The sequence below is a fragment of the Bombyx mori genome, chromosome 3 (assembly GCF_030269925.1).
Source record: "Bombyx mori chromosome 3, ASM3026992v2".
NCBI lineage: Eukaryota > Metazoa > Arthropoda > Insecta > Lepidoptera > Bombycidae > Bombyx > Bombyx mori.
This window is the reverse complement of record NC_085109.1, coordinates 1902945-1926052: the sequence shown is the minus strand read 5'-3', so window position 1 is coordinate 1926052 and position 23108 is coordinate 1902945. Positions and strand designations below refer to the sequence as shown.

General features: G+C 39.1%; 1 protein-coding gene and 1 long non-coding RNA gene across 2 annotated transcripts; one reads left to right on the top strand and one right to left on the bottom strand.

The window, feature by feature from the left end:
• The first annotated feature begins 347 nt into the window (after positions 1-347).
• Positions 348-23010, top strand: LOC101736475 (protein bicaudal C homolog 1-A). Its single transcript, XM_012688490.4, has 20 exons — positions 348-604; positions 941-1085; positions 1459-1502; positions 1625-1694; positions 2121-2200; positions 3368-3430; positions 4839-4988; positions 6596-6709; positions 7583-7708; positions 8546-8764; positions 9519-9687; positions 12149-12487; positions 13719-13807; positions 14568-14670; positions 15169-15258; positions 15962-16095; positions 16860-16982; positions 18331-18457; positions 20485-20604; positions 20962-23010. Exons 1-20 carry the CDS (start codon positions 530-532, stop codon positions 21075-21077), a joined length of 2496 nt encoding a protein of 831 aa, XP_012543944.1. The 5' UTR covers positions 348-529; the 3' UTR covers positions 21078-23010.
• On the bottom strand, positions 624-1511 carry LOC134201016 (uncharacterized). The gene is made up of 2 exons (XR_009976171.1): positions 1108-1511; positions 624-873 (listed from the first exon to the last, which is right to left on the bottom strand). It is a non-coding gene; the product is annotated as an uncharacterized LOC134201016 (long non-coding RNA).
• Positions 23011-23108: the final 98 nt, after the last annotated feature.

Below are 23108 nucleotides of genomic sequence, written 5' to 3'. Positions count from 1 at the left end.
GGAACGGATTATTTGTTATTTATTATTAACCTTTCATTACAAGAAAACAATTTTTATTATAATTTCAGTAATACAACTGTTGCAAATAAGTATAAGTAATACAAAATGTTTTTTTAAGTAGATAATCGAAAACATTTTGATTATTTATAGAACGAAATACAAAGATTTACAACAAATTTACAAAGTTTTTTTTAAAATTAAAAACAGGAAAATTTACTAAATTTCTGTCTTTTTTTGACAAACTGACAATTTTTGAATTTTGTCTGAGAAAGTAACGAATTTTAAACTACCTCCATTTAAGTTTGTTCAACATAATAAGTACACACTTTTTCAATACTTTTAAAATCTTTCAAAGAGTCACTTCGTGAAGTTGTTCTGGTATAACCACAGAATTTTTATATATTTATAGTATTTTCTTCAATAATGTACATTTAGACAATCAATTTTATTCATGCATTGATATTGATTGATAAATATATTGACTATAATATAATAATACATATTATTTTTAATTTATTCAAAATTTATAATGGCTACGACCAATTACTTAACGGTAAAAACGCATTTATCAGAATTTAAAACAGACAAAGATGCATTAAGTGAGGTGAGTGACATAAAAACACTTAAAACAGTATTTTATTATTTTGAAATTATAACATTTTATGTGTATCTAAGAACAAATGTATAGAATGCACACTTATAATAAAATATTCTTACTCTTTTAGTCGGCACAAATAGTATTTGTGTGTATGTATGTTTCTTATTTATTTGGAAACACGAATATTTAGCAATCCGCCATTTTGATTTTAATATTTTCAAATAATTCTTTCTATAATTTGTTATGACGCCGTTTGTCACTTTTAAAACTGTTATCTGGAAATTCAACGAAATCAGTTCAGTTAAATGATGGGGAGTATTCAGTTACTAAATATTCTGTTAGGCGTCAGAAAGCGGTACAAGTAACTCGGTGACGTCAGCGGAAGACCTACAAAAATTAGCCGTAATACTCGGTTTGAATAGTGCCGAGGATGTCTACCAAGAGAGATTTCGAGTTGACAGACGACGCCTTGAGGCTATGTTGGGTGGTAAGGAAATCAAATTACTTACAATTTTTTTTATAGTAAACTGATTAGCATCCCGGCCATGATGTAGGTATCTTCATCTAATTCGAATGGTTCCGTTTCAAGATCAATTCCTCACAATTTTTTCGGAAAAAAAGAATCTTTACCAAAAGCATTATTTATTTTAAACAGTCCCGAATAAAAAACTGGAACTATGCAAATGATGGATACTTCAAAGAACCGTAACAAAGAAGATCTGAGGTACCACCTTAGATTTAATTTATAACTGACTGGACCGTCACGATATTAAAACACAAATTTGAAATCTCAAATTATTTTTAACTTTCATAAGAGGTAATTAATTCGTGCTTACATTTGTATTTTTACAATTTCATAGATAACCTCGAGGAATCACAAACAGCGCAAGCATTCTTTCATCGGGTAAGGTTTTTGAAGTTCATATTTTTAACAAAGCACGTAAATACTTAAATACATTTTTTGTAATAAATTGCTATAATTAGAGAATAGTGGTGTACCTCAAATTATTCAATTTACAATCACAGGTAATGAATGAAACGAACACTTTAATAAATTGGCCTGCACGCTTGAAAATCGGAGCTCGCTCTAAAAAAGGTAAATAATAAGATGGAAATTCACTTCATTACTTATCTGGTATCAAATAAATTTCTTTATTTTTGAATGAAACGAATCTTTATTATTCTTCAACGACAATTTGGCGGGAATTTACTGGCGCCAAAAAGACTAGCGAATGGGCGCCGTTCTGGCGGTCAAATCCAAAATTCGAATCATTTGCACGCGTCGGTTGCTGTAAAACAAACCAATTTCAATCAATTTTATTGTTTTTTATATTAATTAAATGAAGTAACGATGATTTCTACCGAAAATTACGATGAATTAGTTTATGATGTTATTAAAAAGATACGTGAGAATCGGTTTTGTGAATTTCTGAAAATTTTCGGTCAGTTATTAGTACATTTGATTTGTACCTATTTTTTTTTTGTGATTCCTGGTATTGATAATATTTATAATCGTGCTTAGATCCTCACGTGAGAGTCGCTGGTCGACCTGATGATGTGAAATTGGCTCGTGAAAAAATTATGCAGTTACTGGACACAAGGGTAAGTGCATTAAGCTGTTAAGTATTCCACAAGAGACTTTTAATTAATCGAAAGTTGTAAGCATTTTACATAAGTGCTATCATACTAAGTTGAGATCACCTATCCATCAATATTGTAAGTAGAGAATGTATCGCTTTTCTGTAGATCTGTAGTAGAAGATTCAAACCAATAACAATAACCCGCCATTTTTTAAGTCGATTATATGTAATTGTAACCTTAAATCAACGTTTGTTCAATTGTTTTCTGTAAATTTGTTAACATCTGTTATTGCCTAATTCTTAGATCTCAAGGGCTGGGTAAGCAATAGCCGGTAACTGAAGAATGGCATTTTTTGTATCATCTAGGTATGCCTATTTAGTTTGCTAGTTCTTTGTGTATTTGTTTGTTCGACCATAAGCCATTAGACTGGTACAACTTTTTGGTTAGTACTAACTCCGGTAACGTCATAATACCAGAATTACGATCAGCGCCTTCTGTTTCGATAGAACTATGATCATATGATTCTATGGTTTACAGTCGCCATGCAGATACATCGTTAATTGAATTCCATTTGTGAATACGCGTAATCAGTACGAATTAAAGATATACGTTATTTTTAGAAAAATTGAAAACGGTATGCGTCCATTTCCAATTTCTAGACACGCATGATACGACGGATTCGGTTCCTATGTAGACATTTGAGTGTTAGACTAAACGATGACCGCTGTGGATTCCTTCGCGTAAATAATAATATGTAATCTAAGTAATTAAGTAAATACAGGTGGTGGAACCTCCTATGAGTCCGCACGGGTAGGTACCACCACCCTGCCAATTTCTGCCGTGAAGCAGTAATGCGTTTCGTCTTGAAGGGTGGGGCAGCCGCTGTAACTATACTGAGATCTTAGAACTTACATCTCAAGGTGGGTGGCGCATTTACGTTGTAAATGTCTATGGGTCTAGTAACCACTTAACACCAGGTGGGCTGTGAGCTCGTCCACCGATCTACGCAATAAAAAAAATGAGAAACTTAAAAAAACTTATCATTACCATCCTCAGCTCATAGGCAAAAATATTTCAGACAGAAACGTAGATAAAAGCTTCATAAAATGTTCATAGGGATTTTGAGCTCTATTTTACTCTAAAATAAAGCTGATTGCCTTTGTAATACAAATGAGAATTTGTTAACAGAGTAATCGTGTTACAATGAAAATCGACGTCAGCTACACGGACCATTCGCACATAATCGGCAAGGTAAGTTCTTCAACCTTTTACCTGTAAATATAGGTAAAGGCGCGCATTGAAGCATTGAAGACTGTTGGAATTGACTAAGAAATGTGAATTCGTAACAATGCAGTTGGCGAGGCACATTACTGGTGGAGCAGTTTTATTACTTGCGATGACCTGGTGGTAGGTGGTGATCACACGTCCTTACGGATCCATCAGATCCAATAACCTTTGCATTAGACGCCTTCAGCTCTAACACCAGGAGCAGGCTTAGGAGCCCCGGTAACCGTACTCGTCGAATTCGAAAAAGAGGTCCACGTACAACCTAACCCATGCATCAGCTCGCTGAGTTTCTCGCCGGATCTTCTCAGCGGGTCGCGATTCCGATCCGGTAGTAGATTCATTCGCGAAGCGGTTGCTCTTGAGTTGTTAGCTCTCCTTCGGAAGCGCTCGGGAAACTGTTAGCAAATTCCACCCCTTCTGGCTGGGCTTTTGCTCACCCACCTGTCCTGGTGAAACTGGAAAGGCCTTCGGGCCACCAGTACATCAATCATAATAAATAAATAAATAAAAAAACGTGGTGATCGTCGCTCATGAAAATAAAACTGCCACGCTATTGTCTTAGAATTCGATTATCATCTCTAGAAAAGTAATAGGGAAGGTAGCTCTTTCGGTAGAAGGTCGTCCGATTGTGTAAATAAAATGACGGTAATTATCTCCCCCAAACAAGACATTTGAGGATTTAGTGTTTATGCAAAAAAAAACAGTTCGTTCCGAGAATATGGCTAGCAAGGTGTAACAATGATCCAGCGAAATATCGATGCAAAGTAAGACTGATAATTGGAGTCCCGGTGTTACCATAGCCCAAGGACACAGTGTCTTTTTATATTGCTGTCCCTAAGAATACAATAATCTAATACATCGGCTGAAGTTATCTTTAGCAAGACACGTTATAGCTTTGATTTAGACTGTGGCGGATAGCCATCATACAACGCAAGATAATTGACAGATGCCTGAATCTCGCTTACGACATTTTCAAGATAAAGCGCATATATACAAGTTCCGAATAACAACATTCGGACCGTCGGTCTACCGAGCACCCGCACCTTAAAATGTCGTATGATGTTGTATGATGGCTACCCGCCACAAGACCAAGGGTTCCCAAACTTATTTTGTCTACTACCCACTTTGAGAATAAGTTATATTTTAGCGCCCCCATTTTTTCACCTACTTATAAACCACTATAACGAGAGCTCAGTCGGTGTCTAAGAGTCTTCCTAGATGAAATTACAAATCGCTTCCCAAGCATCTACAGAACACCCCCTTTTTTTCTGGGTCTCTTACCGCCCCCCTTTGAGGCCTCAAGCGCCCACAAGGGTGCGTTATCGCCCTCTTTGGGAAAGGCTGATTTAGACAGATAGATAATTCCAAACAGGGTGGTTTGACGATAAAACGCGTCATGGAAGAGACGGGCTGCCACATTCACTTCCCGGACTCGAACAGGACCAGCACCGTGGAGAAGAGTAACCAGGTCTCCATCGCAGGTGATATGGAAAGAGTCGAACGAGCCAGGGCAAGGGTTCGAGTGAGTTGATACTAGACATCTCACAGTCACATTGTTTTAGAACTGACCCCGATTCTCCTATGGTGACCGCTTAGACAGACTCAGGGTTGCGCTCACTGGGTTCCGTAAAGGGAAAATACTAATAAGCATAGCTTCTGCCAGCAGCCCTTAGACATCACGGCGTAGATGTCGTCTCCACATTGAGACATAGAATTGAAGTCTCAACAATCTTTTAGTTCTGCCCTTAAGTTACGTTAGTCTTTATCGCATAAAAAAAATAATCATGGAATATAAAAATGTTATTAATAATACTATTGGGTTAAGAATACGCCTTCGTCTATGATTTTGAGATGTATTTTTTTTAATATGTTTAATCAGCTTTTAAGTATGTAATCGGTTTTATAGCTTTAGAATAGATTTCTGAAATTGCTTTAAAAATTTTCAGATGTAAACTACAAATCTTTTAAAACACTAAATCCGACCTACTGACACCTAATTCATTTATGTTCCTATAGCGGCCCGCTCCGGTTCCGCTCGAATCTTTAACAAAAATTTCAACAACGTTGTAAATAATAATGTATTCTACAAACTCGTAGTACATTATTTTATTCTATCATCAATCGTTTTCGCGGGGCACGCGATGTAAAGAACATTTTAGGTAACTTTTTACACCTTGGGTTACATTAATGGAGTTTTAGTAAGAATCCCTAACTTTTAAAAAAAAAGGTTTTAGTCTATGTTACTCGGGAATAGTGTAGCTTCCAAACAGTGAAAGAATTTTTCAAATCGGTTCAGTAGTTTCGGAGCCTATTCAATACAAACAAACAAACAAACAAATCTTTCCTCTTTATAATATTAGTATAGATAAACATTTTTGTTTATAAATTAAAAAAGTTTCACAACTAAACAATTCCGAATAGTCACTGAAATTCCCTGCTGGCTGAGCTTTTGCTCGCCTACCTGTCCTGCAACTGGAAAAATCCTGCGGGCCACCAATAGTCCTTTCTTTCAAAAAAAAAATGTCATTGCAATCTCAGGCGTAGTTTTAATTAATAAACTAGCAGACCCGGCCACACGTTGCTGTGGTTAAGGTTTTTGTTTCTAAATAACACGTGGCCGGCTATGCAAATACCAAAAATTTACAAAGTAAGAATAATTGGATTTCACTGTATTGCGTTTACTACGAAATAAATTTCACTTATACTTTAGCCTCAGCAACACGTGGTGCTTATGCCATTAAATTGTAGCTTATGTGAAACGTTGGTATTTTTAACACAGCGCCATCTATGAGATATTAATGTTAAACAGTGTAAATCTGTTTTTACATACATTACAATTGTCTGTAAAAACTGATTTAAGGTGCCATCTGTTTTAGACTTACAAAACATACAATTAATAACAATAATCAACATAAGAAATCATTTTATTGTTAATTAATAAATATTGCGACCATTAATCGAAATAAAAACTATCCTATGGCATAAGTTGGAACAAAACCCATATTTAAAAAAAAAGTTAAAATCGGTTGAGTAGTTTAGGTGTCTATCGCGGATAAACAACTTGACACGTTATTTATATATAATAAGATTCTCAAGTAAATTGCATTAATGTATCATGAATGTTTCCAGGCGCTAACCCCACTAGTATTCAGCTTTGAGCTTCCGATAGTGTCGGCTTCACAACCGCTGCCGGACATTAACTCGCCCTACGTACATCAGATACAAGAACAGTATAACGTTCAGGTAATATATATAGATAGATTATGTTTTGTCAGCTTAAGTTAACGACAAGTCACCTGCTAAATTAGTATATTTCCATCTACTAAAACCGTTCACGTTTTAAACAAAAACGGTTAAAGTATGTATAGTGTAGTAAGTATAGTAAAAGTAGCATTTTACGTATATTAATGAAATTATTATTATTTATTAAGATAAATTTACCAAACAATTATCCAAACCTTACAAACCTTACAAAAACGACTCGAACATTTTATTTGCTATTTATTACGATCAGGAGCTTGATTTAGTTTTAACTAAATTGTAATTCCTACGTTATTTGCTACGTTTAAAAAACTATACAGATTTTGTGGACAGAACAGTATGAAAAGTAGACTTAATTATGTTTGAAAAAAGTAATTGTATTTACGAAGAATAGGTACACTACGGAAATACTATTAAAACGTCATAAACGGTTTAGATATCAAAGGAACCCATGAAAACAAGACGAGACATTAGAAGTCTCGGTTGTTTCGGTAAGTGGGTATTGTGACCTTATAACGGAACTCAAAATGCACCGACTAAGATATCGTCGCTGTCAAACCAAAATCTGCTATGTGCAAAAACTCTATTTTGAATTAACGAGTAAAAACATTTTCGTATAAAATTTTATATGAAAGTAAATTTTTAAGAACTATATCAAATGAAAGCTATAGATAAATATTAAAGCTATAGACACATAACAGTTTTTTTATGCGGTAGATAGGGCTGTGAACTATACGAAAAAGTCAAAAAGTAAAAATCTCAAAAAGTGCACATAGCAGATTTTGGTTTGACAACGACGATATGCTGCGAAAACTCCGGTGAAGAGCTTCATCTTGATTGTGTTTGCGTTCTCAGGTGATGATCCGTAACCGTCCGAAGCTCCACGCCAACCTGCTGGTGGTGAAGGGAGTCCAGTGGGAAGTGCAGGCCACCATGGAGGCCACCAAACTACTCATGAACTACATGTGCGGACCACTCGCTGTAAGTACGAAAAGTCCATGCATAGTGCAGTAAAAGAATCTATGAAACTATATTTAGCGCCATCTGTTGTTAACGGGTGCAACTAAACGATAGCATTGTAAAAGTTAAATAAAATTTGTATGCAGTTGGAACAGCGCCCCTAGCGGAAAACGTAGGTAAACGTCCCAAATCCATACAAATTTGAGTTAGCTTTTACGCTATCGAGAACGTTAGAAAACTCGCACTAAGCACGCAGATGTGTAAATGTTACTTGTATACAGATGATATTATGTAGCGAAAAATCCACAATTAAAGTAAGGGCGAGCTGTTGCCTGTTGCATGCAGCCAAGGCCGCTTCCAACGCCATCTATTTTTTATTTTTTAAATTCCATTCATACGCTCACTTAATAATAGAATTCTAAGTACCTACCTACCTACCTAGCAATTCAACAACTGACAGTACTTTTTCAATAAAGCTAAAATTATTGTCTAGTGCTACACACACTGTGACAGCAATATCGCCATCGAGAATGATTGTATAGCACACAATAAATAAATAAATCACTTACTTATTCATCATTATTTACGTATATAACATATACACGCAGTCAAAAATCAAGCTTTAATTCAACTCGGAATTGAACCCATAACTGTGAGCACACTTCAGCGCGCTTATTACTACACCACCGAGACACTCAATGTAGAACATTTCCAAACAGCTGACACGCGGGGTCAACGACTTTGTTGGATATTTTCATTTTAGATTACGGTCACCGGCCTACTAGTATAGCTCCCGTATAGTCGATTTAATTCTTATTTTTAGTAACCTAGTTTTAATTTTCATACCGCTATTCCCAGAGCCAAACCCTGGTCCAGATGTCACTGGAAATATCTCCGATGCACCACGCCGTGGTGGTAGGTCGGGGTGCTGAGCAGCTGAAGGTCATCATGAAGGGCAGCGGGACGCAGATAATGTTCCCGGACGCGGACGACCCCAACATTCCGCCCCTCAAAAAGAGCTGCGTCACTATCACCGGACAGATCCAAGACGTGTACACGGCCAGGCAACAACTTGTGGTCAGCTGACAATCTACGTTAACCCTTATATGATAAAGCTTCATTGGTACAACCTTCCTGTTCATCTCAGGGAATAATCAAATCCTTTAGCTTCTTTTTTGTTTTTGTACTTTTTCTCCTTCAATCGATTGCTCATTGCTGAGCATCGTGATGAGCAATCGATTGAAAAACTTATGTCGGTCAGTGGCACAGTGAAGTGCGGGGCTCATTCTCGCGTCCAGACGCTCGGACACTTGGTCACTCCATATTTTTAGGCTCCGACCTCTGGATCGTTTTCCATTTTACCCATCACTATGAGTCTCTCCAGTTTGTCAGAGGGTTTTCTTGCTATATGACCAAAATACTGGAAAGCCCAGTATAAAAGTATATATTTTAATCGAAAAGTAAAATGAAATTGAATTATCACTGCATACTATAAAATAAAGTCGTTTTCTCTGTCCCTCTACCCCTATGTATGCTTAAATCTTTAAAACTACGCAACGGATTTTGATGCGGTTTTTTTAATAGATAGAGTGATTGAAGAGGAAGGTTTATATGTATAATAACATCCATTAAATAGTAGAGAAATACTGTTATCAATAATAAATTACAGTTCCCTAAGCGAAGCGAGGGCGGGTCGCTAGTATAAAAAATTTTAAAGCTTTTAGTAAAATGACGAGAAACGACAGAGACTTGTTAAATTTCTCCACACTAGTACAGTTTCACAAATAGCAAACGTGCTAAAAGTATTCAATAGCAGTTGTCCAATACACAGGGCAGCCTGCCGCTGGTGGTGATCTTCGATGTGTCTGACGAGGCGTGTCGCGTGGACAACGACGCCGCCAACAAGCTGATGCAGAAACACAACGTCTACATCAACATCAGACGCAAGCCTAAGCAGGGGATCGCTTCCGTCGTCATCAAGGGGATAGAGAGATGCGCGGGTGACTCGTCTGTTATCTATACTTAATATTATAAAGCTGTTTTTTTTCCTACCCATGCTAATAGGCTTGAGAGGCTATTTGAACTTCGCCCTAACGTGTGTAGGTGAGCTCACGGGGCTCAACCGTAGCAAGAGCAGTGCTTCGCAGAATCTACCACCGAATCGGAAATGCGACCCACTGAGAAGATCCGACGAGAAACTCAGTGGGCTGTGTCTATGGGTTAATTCGGTCGTCGAGCCCTTCGTCGCAAGCGACGGGTTGCGTGAGGACAGTGACCGGTGCTTGTGGTGCCTAAAAGCACCGTTAATGAATAAAGCTGAAGAGATTGTTTGTTTGAACGCGCTAATCAGGAACTACTGGTCCGATTTGAAAGAAATGCTTCAGTGTTAGATAGCCCATTTTTTGAAGAAGGCTATAAGCTATATAAAATCACGGTAAAATCAATACAGACGGAGCACCAATAAGGAATGTTGCAAAATTCTATTACTCAAAAATATTTTTACTTTCTACGTAAATGAAGTCGCGATTAAAATGTAGCGTTATGTGAAAGCAACTATTCGACGACGAATTCGACGAATTCGGACGAAGTCGCGGAAAAAGCTAGTCTCTATTTAAAACGCTAACGTTTCGTATTGGATCGACCGCTTCTCAGGACTATAAGCTGTTTCGATGAAGTCGAATTTTTCCTAATACACTCTAACGGCCTGGCCACGGGGATCGGCGGTGCGAACAGCGAAGCGGTGGACGAGGCGACCATTCGCGCAGCACCGTTTGCAGGCCACGGGTACTCACGTTCGCCGCCGCGACTAGTAAGGAAGTCCGACAGCGAAATGTCTATATCGAAATTATCTCGATATTGCTTACAAATTAATAGTTTTTTGGTTCAGGACCTATTATTTGGAAAAGATTGTGAAGTACATGATTTGAATAAGAATCGGAGTATACCTATAGATGGAGAATTCCACAAGAAGTACGAGAAATACTTTGGGTGGCTAGACTTCCAAATAGCTGGTCTAGCTAGTATTTCAGCTTTTTTTTTTTATTGCTTAGATGGGTGGACGAGCTCACAGCTCACCTTGTGTTAAGTGGTTACTGGAGCCCATAGACATCCACAACGTAAATGCGCCACCCACCTTGATATATAAGTTCTAAGGTCTCAAGTATAGTTATAATGGCTGCCTCACCCTTCAAACCGAAACGCATTACTACTTCACGGCAGAAATAGGCAGGGTGGTAGTACCCACCCGTGTGGACTCACAAGAGGTCCTACCACCAGTAATTACGCAAATTATAATTTTGAGGATTTCATTTTTATTACACGATGTTATTCCTTCACCGTGGAAATCAATCGTGAACATTTGTTGAGTACGTATTTCATTACAAAAATTGGTACCCGCCTGATATTCGAACACCGGTGCATCGCTCAACACGATTGCACCGGACGTCCGTTAGTTAGGCCACGACGACTTTAAAAATATAAAATAAAAAATAAATAAAAAATATAAAAATTTCGGCGTTAATTTTTCGCGGCGAAAACAACTAAACTCATTTAATCACTGTACTATTCGCCGCGACTACCGCTCGACTCCGTGGCTCGCGCCGTCCGTATTCATGCATTTGTTTTGCTCGCCCGCCGCATCGCGCGATTCGCTCGGTACATTTCGCCGGTCGCTTCGCCGGTCGCCGGTGCGCGTGGCTTGTTAGGTACATTTCTATGCGCTTATTTTAGTCGCTAGACGCTTCGCCGTTCGCATCGCGCGAATATTCGCATCGGCGAATGTCCCGTGGCCAGGCTGTAAGAATAAGTACAAGATGTCTGTAGGGGTTCAGATTTACATTTTCATGTGATGCTTGTGCCAATTAATTTAATGCTGAGAATAAGCGTCCACGACGCACCAAAACCAATTGTATTTATATCATTATTATTTTTCTCTTAGTTCAATTTTCTGTCTAACAACTATCCCTTCAAACGGTTTGTATGTAAGTGGGTTATCTTGTTTTACATCTATATATTAATACGTGAAACAAAAACTTTGTACCCCTCTTTACGAAAATTGCGCGGACGGAGGAGTATGAAATTATAGAGAATATAGAGAAGGAGTGCAAAATACTAATTTTTTTTTTTAATTATGCCTAAAAGTACATTATATAAATAAAAGAGACATGACACACAATACCATGTGTTTGACATACACATGCACATATACTCTGTTTATTGTCAAACTTTTACTATTGTTTAAAGTCTGTGTTCAAATTGAGAATAGATTAACATTGTTTGTCTTTAATATTATTTGTCTTTATTGTAGTCTTGGCGAAATCTGTGATTATAGAAAGTAAAGTAATAATAGTCTTTAACAATAGAACCATAGTAATGTTCAAACTTATAATTACAATTAATTATAGTCGAATTTCGACTACCTAGAGACCACTAGTAAGAATAAAACGCTATTATCGTCACCAGGCGACATCTATGAAGCCCGCCGCGAGCTACTGGGCGGGAAGGAGCCGGTCATCGCAGCGGAGATACCGGAGTCGTACAACATTCCGTCGCTGGGCAGCACCATGCCCAACTTCGGGCCGTTCAGTCCGTTCTCGGCGCACGCGTCGCCCTACAGCCCCGAGTGCGGCGGTGCGGCGGGGCCCGCGCCCTACACGCCCGAGTACGGCGCCGTGGTGTCGCCCGGCGCGTGGCTGCTCAGCCCCCCGGCGAGGGCGGCGCACTTCCACTACCCCGCGCTGGGACCGACCCTACAGCTGCCGTCACAGAACTCCGTCGTGTACAAGAATCAAACTTGGAACCGTACGTTTTTTTTATTATTGCTTAGATGAGTGGAAGAGCTCACAGCCCACCTGGTGTTAAGCGGTTACTGGAACCCATAGGCATCTACAACGTAAATGCGTCACCCACCTTGAGATATTAGTTCTAAGGTCTCAGTATAGTTACAACGGCTGCCCCACCGTTCAAGCCGAAACGCATTACTGCTTCACGGCAGATATAGGCAGGGGGGTGGTACTACCCGCGCGGACTCGCAAGAGGTCCTACCACCAGTAACGATTTATTATTACGTTTGGTATTTATTAAACTTTGATAGAGTATACATTCAATTGCTGTGGTCACTGCACAGCAAGGCCACGCTGCCCCTGTGTGCGAAGTGGGCAGTGCACACAGGCGCTAAGACAATAAGGGCGCCACCAACGAAATAATTTATGTTACACTTACACAATAAAAAAATCTTTGTAGTGAAGTATCGATAAGTAAGTGGATACAATAAGCGCAACATATGCCTTGTAAATAACAAAACTTAAAATGCATTTCTAGTAGGTACAAGTCTCACAAGATTTACGTCAAAACAATAAGTCAAAATTAACAAATAATAAAAAACGATGATTCGTAAAAATAGGAGGCGCTTCACGACTGCCGGGGGTCGACGCGATCCTGCTGGACAGTTAAGCCTTGTTCGAACTGGGCGAGTATTTTAGTCGAGTACCGAGTAATTTAGTAAAATTCACCCAACTTTCGGACATTCTCAAATTATCGAAGTATTCTTTGGGATCTCTTCCAATGCTAATTCCTTCAGAAGACATTTAGTAGCTCCTAGTTTATCTCTTCTATCGATCCATTTTCCTACCCATAACTTATTTTTCTTAATCACAGAAATTTCCTCATCCACCTCTTCTAAAACAGCCATTACGATTAGCTTAATCAGTTTATTCACTCTATAGCGTTGCAGCCCGTTCATCTTGCAAAAACCCACTCACTTGTGTACTCTACTGGACCGTAATGCGAACGATTTCTGTGTAGTAGCGAGTAGCTTAGCCACTAAATTACTCGGTTGTCGAGTAAAATACTCGCCTAGTGCGAACAAGGTTTTATTGTCGCGTGTCTTTACACTGCATGAGTATTTCTTTACATTAACTATTGATTTCTCTAATAAAACATTAGTCGTGAATATTCATTACTTACGATAGTCATTTTTGGATATACCTCTATAATAATATAGTAATAATGAACGCATTGTGTTTTTATACAGCGCTGTCTAACAACAACGAAATAAGTGGACTGCCACAAACGATGTTAATGCAGCAACCCTACCAGCAAGCGCCGGCTGAAAACCGACCCGTAAGATTATTAGCCGCCTTATTTTATGTAACTTACGGATAGCGATTAATGAGTATTCGGACGTTATTATGAAAACAGTTTATTTCTCATCTAAATAAGGGGTTTATCCGTAACATACAATAAAATAATACTATGTCTTAGTAATATTCTATCAACAACAGATGGCGTTAGTTATGGTTTCATAGGGTTTTTTACTGCACTGTACAAGCACTTTTGCAGCCCAGTGTACAAAAGATATCAAGAGACAATTTAGATATGTGAGATTTCCTTTGGAGGCGCTCGGGCAGCCATTAGTAAATCCCAACCCTCGTGACGGAGCCCGTGCTCACCTACTTATCCTGGGGAAACTAGGAAGCGCTTTGGGCCACCAGTAATTCTTCCTTCATCAAAAAAAAAAACAATTTCGAACGTAACACTTAGTCACACAAGAATCCGAAAACAATATTCGAAAGGGTGTCTAGAATTAGTTAAAATTTACAATTGTCGGTACAATGACGACCCTCATGATGTTACCATAAAAATATGTGCATTATTGTTATGGGTCTATATCTATGTATCTATGAACATGTACCTACTTTTTTTCTCCTAAAAATCAATGCACCTACCACATCTCTACAACAGCACCCTTGGTCGAATGGTATTAAGTCCGCCACTGTACATAATTATTTTATTGATAACATTAAAGCTAAAATATTCTTTTTGTGCTCTTATGTACCGCTAGAGAGTTAATATGAAATGATATAAGGTGTATTGTACACAGAGCACGCTGAGCCAACTGCTGAACTCGAGCTCGCAGGCGAGCAGCGGCTACCAGAGCAACTTCACCGGCAGCTGCGTCTCCCTTGACGCGCACAACATGTCCGGTAACTCCTCGATCCTCCTCCTCATCAGTGCTCTCACGATAAGGGCTGGGCCAAGCAGGATAAATAAAGCTTCCACCGAAGTACAAATTAAAACTCTATTAAACACTTAGAACACTTAGGAACACTTTAAAATTCTCAATTCACTTCTTCTTCTTCTTCGCTTCATGTGATTGGTTCACCGTTTTGCTTCGAGTAGAACCGATTACTGACTGCCTTAATGTCATCTCTGCAACACTTTTATAGTCGACACGACATCGCTACAATTATCGAGAACATTCCCGGCAAGACCAGTAGTTTTGATATTCGTTTCCGCTCTTTGATAATAGATGGCGTTGCACTTCTCGAGCGTTCATGATTTTACTCCTACTTTTGATATTCGTTTCTCCGGTTTGACGATAGATGGCAGTACTCTTACCGGCATAACAAAATTATAATTATCTCCATAGATGAGGGTTATAGTTCACTCTATTGTCTGAATCTGCTGATTATGATTTTTAGGAGGCGAAGGCAGTAACGTCGGCTCCCCCTCAGTGTCCCCCATCAGCAAGACTCACAGCCCCGCGCACGCCGACGCCGAACGATCCCAAGGTATCGCAAATACGTTTAACGATACGAGTATCTCTTTGTTATTGTTTAGATGGGTAGACGAGCACATTTCAACAGGCGTTCAGTGGTTACCGGAGCCCATACACATCTACAACGTAAATGCCGCCACCCACCTTGATATATGAGTTCTAAGGTATCGGTTTTTACAATACAACTGCCCTAGCCTTCAAACCGAAACGCATTACTGCTTCACGGCAGAAATAGGCAGGTACCACCTACCTACCAGTATGTGTTCACAAGACGCCCTGTCACCGGAATATTTTTTAATTTATTGCTTATTGGTTGTACGATCTCACAGCCCACCTGTTCATTAAGTGGTCACCTTGAGATAAAAGTTCTAAGGTCTCAGTATAGTTACAACGGTTGCCCCACCCTTCAAACCGAAACACATTACTACTTCACGGCAGAAATAGGCAGGGCGGTGGTATCTATCCGTGCGGACGCACAAGAGATCCTACCACCAGTATCACAAGAGGTCCACCAGTAATTTTTTCCCTGATTCTGGCTTGGCCCGAATGGTACAGTACGCTAGGCCCATCGTCGGGCCGCATGGTGTTCAACGCGTTAATGATAATAATATGGTTGCACCAGTTTCATTGGGTCGTGGTTGGGAACGGAATTCTTCAAAACAAGCTCAAATAGATTTGTCTTAACGATTGGTCATCGCGGCGGTGTCGTTTGGCAGAGTTGGCTAGTATAATATCGGACATACCGCTGTCCGAGCGGCGCGCTGTGGGCTGCGAGAAGAAGACGCTGGAGACTCTCAACAAGCTGTCGCCCCTCACCGAGTACAGGAAGATGAAGCAGGAAGCCACTAAGGTAACCGATGCGGGACTTAACTACCACACGATCATACCAAAAAGGTTTTAATATTAATATTATAATTTTTTTGCTGACGCTACATCATTATTTGGTTTTATAATAGTACTGTTTTATTTTTGCTGACGCTACCTCAATATTTGTTTTAAAATTTGTCAATAAAAATTCACGAATCGTAATGAGGAATCGACTGGAAGTTGAACGTCTATTAAACCCGCGCCGCAGTATTTTGTGTTTTAGTAAATGATTAACATGCGACTCTTATGTTGGTGCTCCTCTGATGCTAGTAGGCAGCGGCTTGGCTCTACACCTGGCATTGCTGAAGTCAATGGGCGACGGTAACCATTCACCATCAGGTGGGCCGTGTGCTCGTCTGCCTACAAGGGCTATGAAAAAATAAAAATAAATGCTCATGGACATCAGAAATGCCAGACACAGCTGAGGACGCTCTGCCCTAAGCACGTCATTACGGATCCTTCCGATCCATTAACGGTGCTTTAAGGGTACCTCATCTTTGATCTCATTTCTCAAGGCGGGCTCCAGTAACCACTTGAGGCGTCGTGAGCTATTACTGAAGCTATTATCCTCTTCGTATATTTATGAGCTTAATATACAACGGACTTTAATTAGATTAGCAAATTTATGATGACAATTGAGCACTCTACCAATTCCGCAATGAAGGTGACAAACACGGACTGATCCCGGCTTGTCAATGTTTGCTTCGCTAATGTTTTGGATTGTGGTTAATGTTCGTTGTGTTGCAGGCGATGCGGGAGAGCGTGTGCGGCGGCGGGTACCGGGTGCCCACGCCGCGCTGGGCCGGCTACTACTTCAGCCACACGTCGCCGGGGCCCATCAACCTGCACGATAACGAAGGAATCACTTCGGTTAGCTTCACTAAAACAACATAATCGACGCTTGAAAGGCAAACTTGACTTAGCGACAATAACTGCTTTGTACATAGGCAATAACCATATTCGATACGCAAAAAAAATATATTTCAAGGTCTATTAAAATCATTTCGATCCTACAGCTACTAGCTAGATTCTACTACAGCTAGATTCGTTAAAATAAATTTTGTTTTCAGGTATTTCAACTTTAAATTAGTCTACTGTAAAGTTCACGCATTGTCGCTTAGTCACGTTTGCCTTTCACGCGTCGATATATTTGTCGGAGAAACCACAATTATTAACACCATCGTCAGACATCGTAGGGGCGAATAGGGTGATCGAGCTAAGAGAAATATTGAGTACACCAATCACGTTTGCTGTCTTAGAACAATTTAGAAGTCTTCTCTTGACGTTGGCAAATGAAAACGAATGACAGTTTTTAAGACGGAGGCACCGCTCTTCAAGAAGGCTGGTTGGTAAGTTTGATGGCGTCTACGCGCCTCCATCGGCTAGGCTCTGTCGTAGCACGAAGTTAGCCGAATTCCTACGATATCGCAATGGTGCTGCCATCTCTCGAGAATCGTGCTGCGTTTCGTTTAGCTACCAAACTAATGAACGAGCATACGGCCCACCTGATGGTGAGTGGTTACCGTCGCCCATGGACTTCAGCAATGCCAGGGGAGAGCCAAGCCGCTGCCTACCGCTTAATAATCTCCACAAGCCTCGTTTGAAGAAGGACATGTCGTCACGCTCGGGAAACACCGTGGAGGGGAGCTCATATTAATATTGTGACCGCGGTGCAGTAAATTTAAAAAAATTCAAAGGAGATACAAACACGCACCGGTCATCCGAGGCGGCTTTACCTATGGTGGTGTTTTCTTATTGCTGTGACCTTGAGGAGTCATATTAGATTCACCGGGCGAGTAGATGAATTCACAAGACTCTTTCACTTGGCGAATTTCCAAACACTGGCCCTAGCAAGGGTCAACCACCGGATCAGAAATGCGATCCACTGAAAAGATCCGGTGAGAAACGCAGTGGGCTGTAAAGTCTCAGAAGCCGCCGTGTCATTTGTACCTATTGCATTGTGACTGCACGCTTACTAGAGCTGCATCATCGAGAGACGCCTTTGCCTTTTCTTAATCATTGTAGAAAGGTCCATAAATTTGCTCGAAATGGTAAACTATTCTAATTGTATTATTTGTATGTATGTTGTTCTTTACTTTTGTTTTGTTACTATGTCCTTACTCACATATGTTTAAAGAAGTCACTGTTACTAACATTAACGGGGATAAATGAATTAATTAATCATGAAGTGACTATAGCCAGCTATGGTTGGTTGCAGCCGGAGAAGGCGTGGAGCAGACCCGACCTGGTCCGGCCCAACATCGCGGAGAGCGCGCCGCACAAGCCGTGCCGCTACAAGCAGCTGTACGAGCTGCTGCGAGACGTCGGACTGCACAAGTACATCGGTCGGTAACGGTCGGCCTGAAGGTCTAGACCAGCCTTTCTCAAAGTGGGCGATAACGCCCCCTTATGGGCGCTGCTGCAGGCCCAAAAATGGGGCGAGCAAAGACTAAGAAAAAAAATGGGGGCGTTGTGTAGAGGTTTGAGAGGCGATTTGTAAATTCATCTAGGATTCTTAGACACCAACTAAGCTCTCGATATAGAGGTTTTTAAAAACGTTGGCGCTAAAAATAATTTATTCTCAAAGTGAGTATTAAACAGAATAATTTTAGGAGCCGCTGGTCTTTTTTTTTTTTTTGGTCAGGAGGAAATCGCCGGACTTCCGCCCTTTTCTGGGGATACTGGGCGGGGTATGTCAGAGTCGAACTGACTAAAACCTCCTGTCGCTCAACAACCAACGTCCATACCTGGCATGAGACAGAACTCATGACAAGGCAAAGGGGGGAAAGTGAAGTGTTTAGTGCGGAGCACATCTCTCCCATCACCCTCCCCCTCGGGACGCCGGACTGGCGGTCGTCGGCGCCACGACCACCGGCCCTCTCGGTCGGCAGACTGTCCGAAGCCCGCCTAGATGGCGCCGGTTAGAGTGGGTTACCCTACGGAATACCCCGCTGGAGCCGCTGGTCTAGAACCTTTTTCCCTTACTTATTCGCTGGTAGCCTAAGGAGCTATTCTAGCTTCACGCGAACGGGATGTAGACCGAATGAAATAAATGAAAAATATCACCGAAAACCGACATCTATGTGTAGCGATTTTGGAGGCACTTCCCGATCACCTGGGAAACTATCGACTCATCTCGTCATCAAAATAATATTGATATAGTTATAATATATGATAAAATTGTGAAATATATTTTTATTCACTAGTATTCCAGAAATGTGGGTACAATACCAAGTTTATTTGCATTTAATAACAGTTTCTGATCCGTTGAATTATGTAATAGCAAAAGAAACTCCTTTCCAAACGGGTGTCCAGATTCCAAGAGTAGGACATTTCTCTCTTCTTTATTTATGTGTTAATAATATATTTTACATTGATTGAGATTGGTTCAAAACTACGACCCCCTGTACTATGGTATACATATATACATTTAAATATATACATGTCTAGATGGTAAACATTCAAACAAAGAGGAAACAATTATGTTGCTCACGCGTATGTTTACCCGATGTAGCAATCGAACCCACGACTCTCAGTCCAGAAGGCAGGCTGCTATAAACTGCGCCACCAAGTCAGTCGACATCGACGTTATGTGCCCAATCAGATACGGATATAAATTAACAAGAGGCTCATATTGAAGCCGGATATCCGCATCGTACAAGCCATATTAATAGTTCAACTCGCCTAATTAAAAATCCTCATAGTGACTCATTAAGGCACCCAGTGGTGGGTTTACACTACGGGCAGTCGGGGCAACTGCCCAGGGCGGCAACATTTTGAAAGTGAAATTTTTTTTTTAGTCTTATTAAGATTGCTCAATATAATTAATTAATTCTATTAATCAATAATTTTCTGTTTAATTGATAATTCAACAAATTCAATTCACCCATTATTTCTGAATTATAAATTGGGTACTTTTGGTAAAAATTTATATGAAAATGGCTTAATCAATTTATTTCCTTGGACATTTAAAATAATAATGGATTTATCTATTTTTTGGAATTAAAGAAATTTAGTTTGTTTTTTTTTTATGTAATATAATTATGAGTCACGCTTAGTGCAAAATTTATAAATTGTTAGAAAAAAAAACAAATGTTTTTGGAATATATAACATTTATCATATGATAACGTTTCTGCAAATACTGCAGTTATTAGTTATTTTCAGTTAGTGATTTTAATTTTGAAACTATAAGTTTAAGTAAAATTCCAGTATTGGGGCGGATTTTTTTCCGGTGCCCAGGAGCGGCATTAAGTTTAAATCCGGCCCCGAAGGCACCTAACTTAATGAGATGCCGTAAATAACAAGATGACATTTCAGAGTTGCTATGTGTTTTCTATCTATTTCATGATAAATTGGTTGGTTGATTTGTAGACATGTTCAAGAAACACGAAGTGGACATCTGCACGTTTGCGTCACTGAACGAGGCCGACCTGTCCGAGCTGGGAGTGACGGCGTTCGGCGCGCGACGGAAGATGCTGCTCCTCATATCCGGTCAGTCCCTACTGCGTCAGGGTCGGGGGGTGTCTGTATTCATTGCGAAACTGACATTATAGGCCTTCGATAACCTTTAGCGAGCAAGAGCAGTGAGATAAAAAAATAATTTATTCATAATAATAATAATAATAGAATAATGTGTCAAGTTGTGTCGGTACACGGTTTGATAGCGAAAAGTTTTGATCAACACCTTAAAAAACTTTCGTTATCCAGCTGGGTTAGGGGCCTGATACAGATACTGTTATACTTTAAGTTATCATTTGTGTAAGCGGGGCTGTCGGTAGCCGACCCCATTGGCAATCCCTGATATAAATCTTCGCATTTAAATTAATTGATTTTTTTCTTTCCTATCAGAGCTTCAAAAACAGTCCAAAACAATGAAGGGCCCCGTCGCTCCCGGCGCCGATCGGAAACTCGTTAGCTCGCCGCCGCAGTACAACACGACCGCCCTCTCTCAGGACAAGTGGTAAACAGCATTTAGAGGGACGTTTAAAAAAAAAGCCACACCAATACAATAATATATTAATCACCAGACAAAAAATTCGTTCGATGCTAAAATCATTTACAAAATTAGACTATTTTCAATATTATCGTTTTTTAACCAACACACAGAATCGTAATAATATCATATATGATTTATCTGATGCGAATGAGATGCGTTAAACGCGAAGACTGATCATGATCAAGCTCGAGACTGATTCAAAGACTAATCGTTTATAAGTGCATTATTATTGTTTAATATTAAGTGAAGCTTTTGAATATTGTACTGTTTTATATTAAATGATCAATTAAATCAAATCGATTCTGGTATCGGAAATCGCAGAGTCGCAAGAATAGAACTAGCGGAAGCCGCGGTCGGTTTTGTTAGGAATGCTCTAGAAGCATTTATAATAAACGAACTTGCTTATGACGCGGAACCCAGACGAAGTACTAATTATCGCGTACTCTAAATAAGCACCTACAAGTGTGCGTTTAAGTTGATTTTAAGAGATTTTATTAAATTAAATATCTAGTTTGTGTGTGTATGTACTTTTATTATTTTTTATTAGCTAAAAGCGATACGACGATTCTGATCTCCGCCACAGACAATTGTTGAAGTAAACCGATTAATTTTCGTAAATTTTTTTTTTAATTTTAATTTTTAATCGTAGTCGAGGAGAGCATGTTTTATTTTTTTGATTTTATCTTACCGCGTCTACTACTAGATCTTTTATCCAAGTTAATTCCGACTAAATATTATATTTATATACTTAATGATTATCATGAATATTTACATCGTTTTAAAACTTGATTATGTGTTTTTTTTTGTTTGTTTTTTATATTAAAAAAGGGAATGTCAGATTGTTTATCGAGCCGATTATAAAGTTCCTTTTAATAACATATTTTTTGGAATATGATTTTCTAAGGATACGAACGCTATCGCCGCGAGCAGCGTGTAATTGGGGACGACCACTTGATTGAACGCGACGCGAAATGTTCACGTGAACATTGAATCATTATTAAGATGACACTCGTGAATTAATGTCATGACCATGACGACGCATGGAGAGGAATTGTTGTTAGTGGATCGTTCTCAACTATCGGATCGTTGGCGGATCGATATCGCATCAAATTCGGACAACCGTTGCATTTGACTTGATTTGATTTTTGAATGGGACTAATTACGAAAACTACCCTCGTTCTGTGGCCGCGGTGACTTCGCCATTAATTGCGGCGAGTCATCTCGAGCCGTAAACAATTTTAATCAGTTAACATTTTTAAATTATTCCTGTAATCGTTTTGTGTACGTGATTTATGAATTTTCGTTTAATTTCTTTTTTCATAGTTTTTGTTTTTATTTTTTTAATTATTATCATCATTATTATTATTAATAGTTTTTATTGCACTTTGGATGTTTAACCTTATTAACATGCTAATACAATGAATGCTCACGTATGTTTTACAAGGTTTTTATACAATGCATTTTTTTTTATTTGAGGGTACTAAAGTTTTGATACATGAAACATTGAGTTTACGCATGTAATGATTCCCTTAATTTTATATTTCAGTATAATTTTAATGAGCTTTCAACAAATTCGAGCACCAAGGTTTTATGTATCAATTCGTTTGCTCTAAACTTTTTAATTGTAACCTAAGAGAAATATTCGTTTTAATTATGAACTTGTGATTAAATCTTTTAGTAGGATGATTATCAGAATGAACAAACAGACTTGATGTTTTAAATTATGAAATGAATACCTTATTATATGTTAAGTTAATGAGTTAGATTGTAGATGCATTTCCCAGTTTTCGGTTGTTGTACGTTTTTTTTTTTTTAAATTTCCTAAAGGTGTTCATAGTTTTGCACGATTTTTTTTTTCTTTTGCTTGTACCTACAAAATAAACTTGTGTCCATATTGATAATGTTGTTTCATTTGGTTTTACGTCTGGACTAAATCCTGTTTTTATATAGGAGTGGGATTAAAAATGAGGTCACGTATTTCATACGTCAGTAAGATGGA

Excerpts from the sequence above, each read along its gene's own strand:
- LOC101736475 (XM_012688490.4), top strand. The coding sequence starts at position 530 with ATGGCTACGACCAATTACTTAACGGTAAAAACGCATTTATCAGAATTT. Across the intron at positions 1,695-2,120 it reads CGGAGCTCGCTCTAAAAAAG|ATCCTCACGTGAGAGTCGCT; the intron begins GTAAATAATAAG and ends AATCGTGCTTAG. Across the intron at positions 9,688-12,148 it reads GGGGATAGAGAGATGCGCGG|GCGACATCTATGAAGCCCGC; the intron begins GTGACTCGTCTG and ends TATCGTCACCAG.